This window comes from Lycorma delicatula, chromosome 9 (assembly GCF_047948215.1).
Source record: "Lycorma delicatula isolate Av1 chromosome 9, ASM4794821v1, whole genome shotgun sequence".
Classification (NCBI taxonomy): domain Eukaryota; kingdom Metazoa; phylum Arthropoda; class Insecta; order Hemiptera; family Fulgoridae; genus Lycorma; species Lycorma delicatula.
The window spans coordinates 23,715,410-23,730,467 of record NC_134463.1 but is presented as its reverse complement, the minus strand read 5'-3'; the positions used below and the strand labels follow the sequence as shown (position 1 = coordinate 23,730,467).

At 34.9% G+C, this 15,058-nt stretch overlaps 1 protein-coding gene across 1 annotated transcript in view; it reads right to left on the bottom strand.

Moving 5' to 3' along the window:
• The window catches only part of Tbcd (tubulin folding cofactor D), a 43,347-nt gene that overhangs the window by 17,436 nt on the left and 10,853 nt on the right, over positions 1 to 15,058 (bottom strand). Inside the window, exons 6-10 of the mRNA XM_075374767.1 lie at positions 8,891 to 9,039; positions 6,050 to 6,279; positions 5,727 to 5,866; positions 2,340 to 2,445; positions 523 to 685 (exon numbers count right to left, since the gene is read on the bottom strand). Coding sequence (XP_075230882.1) covers positions 523 to 685; positions 2,340 to 2,445; positions 5,727 to 5,866; positions 6,050 to 6,279; positions 8,891 to 9,039 — 788 coding nt within the window. The remainder of the gene's footprint in view (positions 1 to 522; positions 686 to 2,339; positions 2,446 to 5,726; positions 5,867 to 6,049; positions 6,280 to 8,890; positions 9,040 to 15,058) is intronic.

Sequence of the window (15,058 nt, the reverse complement as noted above, 5' to 3'; positions counted from 1 at the left end):
AGTGAGCCAGCAATTACAGATAATCACTAATGCAAGTGATGTACAATGACTATGGATTTTTTCATCAATTAAATTTTTTCTCTGCTTCATGTCGCCGAGCACTCCTGTAATTAATGATGACGGACAGGTGGGAACAGTTTTGATTCTGTACAGTTGCATTCACAAAATTTATATATTAAATGTAATATTGATGATTTACTGGCAACTACAAACTCTTGACATTTTAATTGAGACTAATTTTTCACATCTTTGAAAGTAGAAAAAAGGAAATATGCATTTAACCAGAATCTTAGCTTAAAATTCATTTCATACAATTTATATTTCTGTACAAAACAAACATAAGATCAACTCTACACAAATGTAACACCAAGTGATTTAGAGTATATAATCTCAGAAATAAAGGGCAATGTCAAGAAAAGAATAGGTTGACTTTAAATGACTTTCAACAACTAGGGTGCATTAATTAAATGTAATTTCAATTACGTATTTAAAAAAGGCTATTAATAAAGTATAATATATTACCTAATGGAAATTTCAGAATGGACAGTGCATGTATCACTTCACCGATACAAATAACAGAACCATGTCTTGCATTTAAATCAATTGAATTGGTTTTTTTTATTAACTGAGGTAAAACAGTATTCACTATATATTCTGGTGACTTTTCAGTAAGTTTATGAAGTGCCTACAATAATTAATCAGAAAAACATAATCATTAAAAAACATTAAAAATAAATACAAAAATTATATTACTTAATAAGCAGAAATTACTTTCCACTTACCATAACTGACTTAAAACTGTTTTTTATTTTTTGTCAGGTCAAAAAGCATAAGTTCAGTGCTTCTAAAAAAAAAACCTTTAATGATTAAAATATTATAATTTTTATTAACTTATACCTAATAACTAGTATTTCATGATGGGTGTGGGTGTGAACTCAAACAGCAAAAAAAAAAATCAACTCATTTAATTAACCTATAACTTCTGTTCTAAAAACAGAAGTCAACATCTGCCTTCTGGAGTATAATCTGGAATACCAACATTCAATTTTACCTAGATACAATTGTAGGTAAAACTATAAGTAGGTACAATTCTAAGTAGGTTTACTTAACCTTTTCCCATCACAATGATCCGCGGTTGATTAGCGCTCCGCGAAAATATGTTGGTATCTGATTGCCTCCCTTCATATTCTTATGCTACCCCCTTGTGAAAAAAATGTCAAAAAATTACAGTATATTAAAGAGATTTAACAAAGTCTGACAAAAAAACCCATTACGATTGGATATTTTTTATGCCTGTAACAACTAAAAAAATTGAAACAGTACAGAAATTACAATAATTTAATTGCAGGATATTTTTTGCGCATTTCTACCGCGTTTTTATTAGCAAAATTTTTTTTTTTTGTTTTGTTTTTATGAAACATAGTTTGCTGATTTTAAAAATAATACTTTCAAGCAAATCGGTTGAAAATTGGGCAAAATATGAGGAAAAACCCATGTCATAAATCACATATATTAGTATAAATTAAAGTAGATTCATAAAACTACATTTTATGAATTTATAAAAATTCCCACCACTTAAAAGGCTATTCAGATTGACAAAAAACAATTTTTACTGTATACTGTTATTCATTACGAATCGTTATGCGTTTCATATTTACCAGTATCTTTTGTCAGAAAAGATATTTTAGACCTCAAGTAAAAGTGACATATTTATGACTACAAATTCCTTTTTTTTTGTTTATGCCGTATAACATAATTTATTATGTGCTTCAATACATTGATATATTGCTAATATAATTAGCTATTTTTGTAAATAATAAATAAATCCGTAACCCTCATAACAGTTATAATACACAAGTCACACACACACACACACACATACACAAGCACATTTCTGAGAAAAAAAGGTCATATTCTTTCTAGTCTAAATAAAACATTTTATATCGTATAAACCTCGTTCAAATTGTGTAATAAAACTGATTCCTTTGTGAATACAAAACAAAATAACCGACTTAGATGCCATATAAAATGATTTTGTAACAGCGTTTTAAAACTGACGCCGTACGTAGCCAGTTTAATGGCGACATGATCTGCTAAGGTTAAGAGACAAAAATTACGTAAGTAAAACAAATTAAAGGGAACATAATATTAATTTCTTGTAAAGTAACTTTTCATAATTCCAACTTTTATTAGTAAAAATGTATAAATTGTAAGAGAATATAACAAGCACATACCTTCCTAGACATTTACTTTTAAAATTCTTACCGTATAAAAATTAGCCATAAAAATAAATAAGCTGTTAGATAAAATATATCACAAAATACTGTAAGATCACTTACCTTTCCGGTTAATTCTCGTATTGCAATATCCCAGTGATCAACTTTTCTCTCAACTAAATGATCAATTAATGAAAATTTATACTCTTCAAACTGAGCTATATAAACACTGAAATTTAAACATAAATGTGAACATAAGTAAAATATTTTAAACATAACTAATTATGTAATTATTGCATATTTTTTGTGAGTGAACAATGTTTTTAATAATTATCTCCATATAAAAAAAAATCAAAAGGGGTTAAGTACGGACTACTTGGAGGCAAAGGTATGGTGCCTTCTCAGTTTATCCATTTATCTGCAAATTATTCATTCAAACCCTGGCTAAAAAATGCATTAAAGTGAGAGAGTACATCAATTTGCTGAAAATAAATTTGATGTAAATTTAAAATATATAGAAAGTAAAGAGGCTCAAGTACATGATTTTTCATTAAACTACACCAAAAACATTAACTTTTGGTGTAACATTGCCTTCTCAAAAATTACAAGTCAGTTTTTTGAGCTCTATTCATGAATTGTGTTTATTAGCACAATTCTTTCTGGTGAAAAACAGGCTCATTCATAAAAATTATGTCAATAATTATGATGTTTTCTGACTTTCTATTAAATGTGATTTTGACTTCCTATTAAATGAAACTATTCATTTTCACTAATTCTATCTAAAATTTCAACAGCTCTGGAAACATTTCTATAATCAGATGATTTTATTTTTTGAAGTAGCTGAATTTTATATACATATAAGTGCAACCTTTAATGTAGCAACTTGAGGCTTTGACAAGTGACTGCAGATCATCTAATTTGTTCAAAACTTTCTAATGATACTGGTGGCCTTCCAGGATATTTCTCTTTGAGAATAGATCCTGTTTCTTTGAACTAGTGTCATACCACCAGTGTGGCAGCCACGTGGTGGCTGTTTTTCATATGCATATCAAAATGCAAACTAAAATTACTGACTTTAGTTCAGCATGCCACAAAAAAATTTGTGTTTTTTTAAACAATATATATCTTTGAATAAATTACCCAAAGTGCATGATAAAAAGGAGTAAATTAATTTGTTGTTTAATCTGCTTCTGTTTTTCTTATAGTTGCTGATTCGCATAAAAATCTGAAATTCAAGACACTAATTAGGGGGGGAATTGCTTTCCCTGAGAATGATGTTCATTATGCAGCCTATCTCTGGAATAAACAGAGTGAAGGCGTCACTTGCAGGGCTGAATATCACTTATAGTTCAGTAAACATGTAATAGTATACATGTATAGTTCAGTGTTCAAAATTCAAAAAAATGAAGTATTTATAAAGATGAGGGGAAAACATTCTGTTTCTGTTAAGCTTTAGAGATAATCCTTATAAAGTAGTAAAATTGCTTTTACTGCTCATACAGTCACCAACAAGTAACAGCGAGCTTGGAGTGGTGATGATTACTACCCAACATAAAAACCAAAATAAAATAAAAATAATTGTTTTGCATTTGAAACATGATATCACTTTCTGTAAACACACAAAAATATAACGCTATTAATGTACAAATATATTGCTAATATAATGCTTCGTAAACAACAGCAGCATCGTGTCTGTGATACTAAAAGATGATTAATCATGGTGTGCCAATGTTTGAGAGAACAATAGGATAACAGTCACATATGGACAGATCATCCAAGCTCACTGTTATGTGACAGCTACTAAATATGATTAAATTATTTCTTATACTAAATATGATTAAATTATTTCTTAGTCTTTTACAAATAAGAAAAACACTAAAATTATTACAGTAAACAGAATCTTATTTGTCACATGAAATCAATATTATACTGACATTTTATTTTTTTTGTTAAACTGAATTGATGGTTTATAAATTAATACTTGAGTTATGATAATTTAATTTATATGTAATATAATTAAAGCATAGTTAATTAGAATAACAATAAAATTCTACCTAACAAACAATAAATCAGAAAACAAAATTGAAAAACATCCTGTACTAAAAATTTTTTATTTATCTATTTACATATACAAGGGTAAGTCAATTATCCGCAATTTAGTTATATTTTTGTTTATGTTGTACTGTCACGCTGTGTAGATGACGCATGTGTGGTTTAATTGTTGTTATGTCTGTGCAGGTTTGATGCTGCTAGGTTAGTTCCATTATCGTTGGCTTGCTGTTAACCATGGCTGCTCCGCTTTCTGTTTGCACCACACAAGAGCAACGTTCAGTGATCTGTTTTTTTGTGATTGGAAGGTGTATCAGGGGCCGAAATTCATTCAAGACTTTCGATGCAGTATGGGAACAGTGTGTTGCCGCAACAGAGTGTCTATGAATTGATTGCAAAATTCAAAAATGGTCGCACAAGTGTTACGCATGACAAAGGAGCCGTAACACGCGATATGGTTTTCTTAGACAGACGAGTAACTATTGATGAAGTGGCACATCGTCTGAAAATTAGTCATGGTTCTGCCTAAGAAATCATCCACAACAGACTTGGGTTTCATAAAGTCTGTGCAAGATGGGTCCCAAAACAACTCACACAGTTGCGTAAACAAACGTGTTTGGATATCTTCCAAAAACATTTGGATCGCTATGGTAACAAGCGGGACATCTTCTTAGACAGAATCATCACTGGTGACAAAATATGGATCCATCATTATGAGCCGGAGAGTAAACAGGAGAGTATGGAATAGAAACATCCAAAAATTTCAAGACCCAACCATTTGCAGGAAAACTGATGGTTATGGTTTTTTGGGACTCACAAGACCCAGTACTGGAACATTATGAAGAAAGGGGCATGACAATAAACAGTGTGCGTTACAGTGAGATGCTTACTGCCAAGTTGAAGCCTGCAATTTGTAGCAAATGCAAATGACTGCTGTCGAAAGATGTTGGTTGCTGCACAACAATGCCTGTCCACATACTGCTGCCCACACTGCTGAAACGCTCCAAAACCTCAACTTTGAAGTACTGGCTCATCCTCCGTACAGTCCTGATCTTGCCCCTTCTGACTACACTTGTTTGGTCCACTCAAAAAGGCATTAAGGGACCGTCGATTTACCTTGAACGAAAGTTAAAGAAGCGGTTCATTCCTGGCTCACAGCTCAACCGAAAACCTTCTTTTATGAAGGCATCAGGAAGCTTGTGCAACGACGGACCAAGTGCATTGAAATGCAAGGAGACTATGTTGAAAAATGATGTACATGTACGTTTCCTATTTGTACTGCAATAAAATTTATAACTATATTGCAGATAATCATTGACTTAGCCTTGTAGATTTGCATAAAGAGGTTCAGTTCACCAAACCCTTAATTTACTACTACGCTTTGCCAACCACAAAAGACACCAAATCCAGATAAATGCTAATACATATTAAAATAAAAAGCAACTACTTAAAAATGCAAACCTTATGCTAAGGTAAGCGTTGTTTCGAGGACCTACACTGAAGTAATCAGCTGCTGTTAAGATATCAATACCATGTGGGAATGCACCTTGACGGCCAACATTTTCCTGGTACGCTGCTGATGCTGCTCTTCTACAATGAATCTGAAAATTTTTTAAATAAAATAAACTTAACGATAATCATAAACTGTCAAAACAAAAAACAAGTAAGAAACTATCATTAAAATCTGAATAAAACTAATTACCACTATACTACATTATATTACAAAATGAATTTATTATGTGATAAACATGTACAAAAAACAAAAGAAAAGGTTAAAAATATACCTCACGATCAAAACATGTAACAATCAATAGAGCATTAGCAATCTGATGAACAAATGGTTCTATGACTTCTTTATCATAAGCTCTAGCAAATGCCCAACAAACGTAACAAGCAGCATCTCTTATATGAGATCCAACAGATGAATAACCTCTTGGTTCATCATATGTTAATGCTTTCACAACTTTTGGAACAACTTCAGGTAATCGAGAAGGTAACAGTAGTCCTCGTTTACCTGTAAAAAATATTCTTTTTAAGAATTTTAAATATATTCAAATAATTTATAATGTTAAATCTATATTATATACACGTTATTTCACTTTATCATAAATATGTTTTATAACAGAAGCACTAAAATACAATCACAAAACAAGAACAATTAATAAAACCTATCAGTTCCTTTCTCTAATTCATTTTTGTATAATTTGCAAGATGTTTAATTTATTTATTTGTCTTACAGTACATTGATGTGGTGTATCCAAAACATTTTAATAAAACATCAAAAAAAAAACAAAAATATTTTAATGTAATCTTAAAAAAAATATACTCATCTGGCTGGTTTTTTATAATAGTAAACGTGTATATAATATTTACAAAAGAATAATATTACAAATATCAGTATCCACTTTTTCCGCCACTCAACTCCAATAGCAAGACATACATTTTGTGGATCTCCTTTATATGCTTGCTGTGGGCAGAACTTTAAACATTAAACAAATGTTTGGAGCAGCTCATCATACTCGCAACCAGCCACAAGTGAATGCAACATTTAATAATCAAGTAATCACATCACGTGTAACTACACATGTAATATGAATATGATGTAATTTGTTCAGGTGTTTAATTATATTACTAGTTAGTTACATATGTTTCTTTTTTGGGAGTCATTGATCAGTTGATTATTTATGCGATTCTCCATTCTTTTCTCTTCTGTGCTAATCTTGTATTCTCAATGTACTTAATACAACCTACATCCTCAATCATCTACTTCATTTATTCCAAACTTTGTTTTGTACAGATTTCACCTTTTACATACCTCCTCTCAACATCAAATTAACTAAACCTAAGTTGTCAGATTTCGCCTTTTACATATCCTCCTCCCAACATCAAATTAACTAAACCTAAGTTGTCTGTCTTAATGCACAGCCCACTAACCTTCATATCTTCACAAGATTCTGCCACAAATTTCTCACCTCTCCTATTTTATTTACCTTAAGATCACTTCATTTTGAATTTTATCAACCCACTTAACTTTCAAAATCCTTTAATACCACTTTTTAAAACCTCTATTCTTTTCCTTTCTGTCCACGTTTCCACTATTTCAACACAATAGTGTTTCTATCCGCTGTTTGAATATAATAAAGCACTACACTCTAAACAAATATTTTCAAGATTTTTTTGTACTTATTAGATCTATATTTTATACTAACAGATTTCTTTACTATATAAAAGTTCTTCTTGCTTCAGCTAATATCCTTTCAATATTACTTTGTCCATCTATTGAAATTTACTATCAAAAAAACAAACTCTGCCACTTCTGATTATTGTGATTCCCTATCTTAATATTTAATTCTTATTATCCTTCAGATTATATTTCATTATCTTTGTTTTGCTATATTTACTTATTTTCAGTCTCCTAACAATAAATTCAAGCCATTCAGACTTCTAACTTATCTTTGATTTCTAACAAAAGAAATATCCTCTAAGAATCTTTTTATTTTTCCTTGGATAGATACTCCATTCACATTTTTCCTTCAGTTGTTAAAATTGTGTCTTCAATGTAATAGCTGAAAAGCAATAGTGGCAGCCTACATCCTTGTCTCACATTTTTCAAAATTTTAGCTAGCCTTTTTTTTAACTTCTATTCTTATAAATGCAATCTGATTCACATACACATCAATTCTCCCTATACTTAAGATGACTTCTTAAAATTAGCATTTTATTCCATTCTACAATATGAAATGTTTTCCCAAATCTATAAATATCATCTAAATGGCTTTCATATTTTTAAAGGCTGTATACTAAAGTTAATTCAAGGGCCAAAATACTTGAATTAATCTGATCTGTATCTAATGCACTTACTACTAATCACTGATAAACAACAAAAATACTTAATTTGTATATTTTTTTTTTATGCAAGAGATATACACTGATAGTTACATTTATCTGTTGTGCTTTCATAGATATGTAATAATTGGGCCATTTTAAAATCTCAGGGTATTTCTCACTCTTATAAATTTGATAAATTTCTTATTCAGTTCTACTTCTTCCTTTGCCGCATAATATTTCAGAAGATACATTATCACACCCTGTTTTATACTTGTTTAAATCTGTAAGAGTTCTTACCAAATTCACATCTTAGTTTAGAATATCCTCCGAAATCATTATAAATTTCTTTCCTCCTCTTTAGTACTATTATTTTTCTCTTATGTAGTTCTTCTGTTGATGAAAGGTGATAGTATGGAAACAATAACAAACAAATTTAAGAACAGCTAATTAAATTAATATTACAGATGTGAGTTTGGAATGTACCTCATCAGATTCATCACAAGCGAAGAGTTACAGCTTAACTTTACTGCAATAACTCTTGGTTTCTAGTATCTGTCACTGAATTATATTTTTAATCATGCATTGTAAGACTTAAGAACTCTAGATACTACTTTCAATCTCTCTTCTTAATAAAAAATCTTTTAAAAGATTACTGAAAAAAAGTTTTTGTAAGTAATCAAATCTATTACCAGTCATTTAACAAATTTAAAAAAATGCTGAAAACACTACAAAAATATATAATATATATATATATATATATATATAAAACAAAAACAACAAAATTATAAAAATATTACCCAGTTCAGCTAAAGCAAGACATCCACCATGCCAAGCAGCATCAGAGTCTCTAGGATTTAATAGGTCTAACATGGATCCTACAACCTCATCGCCCATTTCTTTGCTTAAACGTGCTGTAACTCTACCAACACCTTTGGCTGCAGACCATCTGTAAAATAATTTTATTGTTATAAAGCAGAATATATCTATTCAACATATTATAACATGCTTAATACATCTGAGTAAAATCTATAGGGTACAGAATGAACAACATAATTTTATAATACGAAGTAGCATCGAGACCTGATTTTTAAAATTTGAGTGCGAATGATAAGGGATTAATATAAGATTTTAATATAATTTCTATAATGATGGTCAATGTTACTAAGAGAACATACGGTATGGTAAAATTTATTAAAAGCTTCGAGAACTAAATAAGGAAAACTTGATGTAGAATTAAGAAAAAAACCTAAACAAACACACAAATGAAAGAAAACCATGAATTCAGAATCACAACACCCATGAGAGATGCAGACTAGCATTTGAAATAAGAAAGTAACACTGTAAGAGTAAGAAAATTAATGATAGAATGAAAAATCAAGAAAAGACAGGATTCAGAATGCATTTAATGATGAGGGTAAGTAAGAAAACAAAAAAATGTTCATGAAATCAAATCATGAATTCATCTGGTAGAAGAGAATTCATGGAGAATAAGATAATAGTAATTGGATACAAGAGATAAGTATGAAGATAAAACTAAATTCAAAAATAGCAAATAGCTTAAATTTTAATATATCTGATAACATTCCTAGGATTGTGAAGTGTTACATGAGATCTCAGAAAGCAAGGCAATACTATTAAAACACCAAACACTTTACCTAGAATATAAGCTACTGAAATTAATAAAGAGCACTTTAGGCTAAGCATCCATAGAACATACTTAACAGAAAATGCACAATAATGGAGGATATTGCTTACACTCTGATGCGATTCCTTAGATAACAAAAGAAACAACTTTTCTTTAACTTTACAAGGAGAGAGACAAAGGAGAAAAATTAAATTATAAAAAAAGATCTACAATGGGGTAGTTTTAAATATAAAAAGTATGCTTGTGATAATGAAAAATCTATGAAAAGAATATAACAATAAAATTTTTAAAAGATATGAGAAAAGTGGACTGACGAAAAAGCCCTAGTCATTACAGGATAAATGAAAGATTTGTGTATAGGAAACAGTGAAAAGAAGAAGGTTAATTGAAGAATATGGTCAGAAAAGAGAATAAGAGCAAAAATCTTGTTAAAGCCCAAACTGGTGTCAGGCGGAATCATTTATTTATTTATTATATACACGAGGGTAAGTCAATTATTATCTGCAATTTAGTTATATTTTTGTTTAGGTTGGTAGTACTGTCGTGTTGTGTAGATGAGGTATGCATGGTTTAATTGTTATGTCTGTGCAGGTTTGATGCTGCTAGATTAGTTCCATTATCGTTTCCCTGCCGTTAACCATGGCTGCTCCGCTTTCTGTTTGAACCAAAGAGCAACGTTCAGTGATCTGTTTTTTGTGGTCAGTAGGTGTATCAGGGGCCAAAATTCATTGAAGACTTTCGGTACAGTATGAGAACAGTATGTTGCCGCAATGGAGTGTCTACAAAAAATGGTCACATAAGTGTTACGCACGATGAAGGAGCCGTAATACGTGACATGGTTTTCTTAGACAGATGAGTAACTATTGATGAAGTGGCACATCATCTGCAAATTAGTCACGGTTCTGCCTACGAAATCATCCACAACAGATTTTGGTTTCATAAAGTCTGAACAAGATGGGTCCCAAAACAACTCACACAGTTGCGTAAACAAACGTGTTTGGACATCTTCCAAAAACATTTAGATTGCTATCGTAACAAACGGGAGATCTTCTTAGACAGAATCATAACTGGTGATGAAACATGGGTCCATCATTACGAGCCTGAGAGTAAACAGCAGAGTCTAGAATGGAAACATCCAAATTTGCCCTGCAAAAAAAGTTCAAGACCCAACCATCCCGCAGGAAAACTAATGCTTACGATTTTTTGGAACTCACAAGGCCCAGTACTGGAACATTATGAGGAAATGGGCACGACAATAAACAGTGCGAGTTACAGTGAAATGCTTACTGCCAAGCTGAGGTCTGCAATTCGAAGCAAACACCGACGACTGCTGTCGAAAGGTGTTGTCGCATGACAATGCCCGTCCACATACTGCTGAAACACTCCAAAAACTTCAAGGCAGCCAATTGCCCTGCCAAGTCTGCACTTGTCAAGTGCATCGCCTGTACCTTGGTGATGAAAGGCAGCTGTGCTGGATGCCAGGTCGGGGGTAGGCAGTGCAGGGCGTATGATATTGCATGGATGAGAGCTGTAAAAAACACAGTTAATGGCGACACCTGAATTGGGAAAACCTTTGAGGACAGACTCTACCATGTTCAATGCTTGTGCCTGGGACAGTTGAATCTGGATCATGCCCAGGTGACCACCAGTGAAGCCATGAGGATCCTTGAGGAGTACAACCTCGAGGTCATCTTGGTCCAGGAGCCTTACGTGGTCGGGGGCTGGGTGGTCGGCTTCCAAGGGGTGGATGTTATTTATTCTTGTGGAGGACGGCCGCTCTCCACGGTCGAAGCTGGCTCAGATTCATTGGGTGTCTTTTGGATGCCCCAGTGGTCGGATAAGCAATTCACTGTCATGCGAGTCATGAGGGGGTACACTCAATGTCATACTAGTCTCAGGATACTTCCAGCTGGATGGAGTATCAATGACATGCTGGCGAAGTTGGGCAGGATTCTGGACGGTCTCCCAGGCACCAGAGTACTGGTTGCTCTGGTCACTAATGCCAAGTCTCCATTCTGGGTTTCACCATTCACTGAACCCACAGGCGCTGGTCTCAAACACTTCGTAGAAGCCAGGAACCTCTACTTGATAAATGATGCAGAACAACTGCCAACTTTCTCAAAGTTACATTGACGACACTTTGGTGATGGGTGGCTTGCTGCGAAGTATAAGAAGTTATACTTCTGTCTGGATCGAGGCCAGACAGTCGTTTACAGTGGCGGTCTAAGAACTCCAGATTAGGGTTGCTACAACCTCACGGGCCTGGATCAACACAACTACCTTGCAGGGAATGGAATGGCGCATGGAGCACAGAGAGGAAGTGGCATTAGTGGCTGAACAATTCGGCCAGGCCATCAAGACTGGATGCGATAGGGTCCTACAATGTGGCCTTGGCCAATGGATGGACCTTTAGGTATTGGCCAGTCCGCTGATCAAGAAGTGCCTGGAGCTGACCGCTGCTTCCGAGAAGCTGTCTGTTAAACACAAACGGAAACCTGGGAAAATGTGGTGGTCCTTTGACCTTAGCTTACTGCGCGCAAGAATTAGGTCTGCTAGGAGAAGATACCAGCTTCGCCCACTAATGGGGATTATTGTTGATGACATGTGCGCTGAGCATCTGCAGATCTACCGGCACACCTGTGAGTATGTTCATGCCATCAAGGAAACCAGATGCAATTTATGGCAAGACTCCATGCGCGACTTGCAGAGCAGCCCTTGGCAGCTTGCCAAATGTTACCTGCCAAAGCCATTGCACATGCTGTTCAGTGTTCGATGCAGGTTTGATGGTTGTGACCACACTTTAACATCTGTGATGACTTACCAGGCATTCCTGGATACTCTGTTTCCAGATGCTTTAGAGAGTGAAGCAGAGATCAGCATTAGGGCTGGGGCTACACCCTTCCCTGGTATACGGGCTGTGGATCCCACAGATATAAACCAAGTGATTTCTTGAATGGCACTGAAAAAAGGAATGACCAACTTGACCCAGATATATTCTACCATCTGCTGTCTGTCATAAGAGAGCTGCTTGGCAGACTGTTCACGAGGTGCCTTTACTGGGAATGCTCCATGACTTGTTGGAAAGTGGCTTTGGTGAGGGTGCTCTTAAATCCAGGAAAGGATCCTAGTGAGGTCGGCACAAATCGACCCATCAGCCTCTTCCCAGTAATCAGCAAGTTGCTTGAAAGGCTGGTTGTGTTATGGCTCTGGGAAAGCATTGAGGTGAACTGTTTTCTAAATCAAGGCCAGCATGGCTTCACAAAAGGGGATGGCACCTAGGATTGCATCTTAAATTCTCTTCAAGGTGGAAAGCGCCGACTGTAAATATGTTTTGGCAATTTTTATAGACATAGAGAGGCAGCATTTCCTTCCTTGTGTTGAAGTTTTGTCCTCTGAGTTGGTACACCGCAATGTTCCCGTAGCCCTGCAGGCCACAGTATGTGACTATTTGTCACATACCACAGCTAGAAGATCAAGCACAAGCAACCCTGTCAACTGCAGATGTCTGGATGGACATTCAAAATTTAAAGATTTCTGTGCCCAAGATGAAGTTTACACTTATCATACAATTGAAACCTACACAGTGTAATCAGCCGAGTGAGAGTTCATAAGTACCTACGTGTTTTGTATGATGAGAAAGTCCTGTTAAGCAACCACATTAGGCAAGCAGCAGTGGACGCTGTCTCAGTGATGAACAAACTTAGGAGGATTGCTCAGAAGGACTATGGGTTGTCTCACCATCAAATGTACATGGTATACTGAGGTGTCTTTGAAAGCATGACCTCTTACACAGCGCCCGTTTGGGCGCATAGGTTGGATATGAATAGAGCACTTCTTTAAAATTTAAGGAGTGCCCAGCACACAGCCTTAACTGTATGCATGGGTGTTTTTAAAAAAACAACCTCCTACAAGGCTACCACCACCGTATTGGGAAAGGCTCTACCAATCGATTTAGTGGTGAAAGTTCGGGCAGCCATGAGAAGACTCCGAAGAGGCTGGGAGGTGGAGGTATTTGGAATGCGGTTTCAGGCCAGGCCAGTACCAGAACAGAACTGTGATCACAATGCACCGAATCTAAATTTCATTATGTTGCCAATCTCCTGCCAGTGGAAGAGGTTGCAGAGCCTCCCGAAGCATGGCAGCTGGAATGGGACACCACAACAAAGGAAAGATCCCTGTACAAGTTTATACGGGATCTGGAGGGGATGGTATGCCTAGAGTTTGTTTTTAAGGGCAATGGGTGCCCAGGTGCTCACCATATTTGTTAATTTGAACCAATATCTGTTATGGTTCTGCCTGGCTGCCTGCCAGCTGATGAGTTGTGTGTCTATGGGGAGGTCTAGTCAAATGAATACTTGATGTTTGACTCCCTTGCTCTTGGAGGGGGCCAGAGATCCGAGCCACTCTGGAACTTAGAAGTCAAGGGAAAAATTAGCCACTAACAAGTGGCGAGTCAATCTGGTGAGAGCTGCACTGTCAAACCATGTGGGAGTTCCTTGATGCAGTTGCATCAAGGAGCCGACATCAGTAGTTTACTTAAAAGACTCCTACCGCACTGCTGTGGGAAGCTAACCTATAAATATATGGCTGACCACCAGCTAATTAAGGCTCCAAGCACTTTAATATAGTGGACAGGTACTTTCTGACATTCAGTGACCTATGCGTGGCAGCAAATTGCTGTCTAGACAAAGTAAACTTTAACTTATGGATGTCATATATATTTTTAGTAGTTAACGGGGTGCACGTACCCATTTTAGTAAATATATGATAAGTGAGCGGTTGGGACATGTAAGCCGGTGGTGTATGGTACGGTGCTTAGTCCATTCACACTGTTAGGTAAGCTCTAGGAGCTATTTAGGACACTGGTTGCTAAACTGTTTTGTGGCTCAGTAGCCATTTATGACACAGACATTCGGTCTTACGCTTTACGGTAACCAAATAAGTTGGTGGTGGGAGAAATGCCAAGCAAACCAAGCATATATGTATGTAATAAACTATATTACCTGAATTCCTCAGGCAATTCTAAACCAAAATTTCTAAGCCTTAATTCCTCAGGCATTTAGATAACAATAATTTCTGCATTATCAATAGTATACTTCTATGTATACCTTCAATATGTGTGACAATCAGGTACAGCCACACAATCTTCATAGCAAAAAAATAGTTTATCAATTTATGTTAGGTTACCAATCCTCACACCCATTTTTCATAAAATTATTCCAAAGAAGCCAGGAATACTATAAGCTACTTGTAAACATTCTTTTTTACTTTCTTATACCTTATTCCAAAATAAGATAAGAAGGTAATTGTTTTTATATTG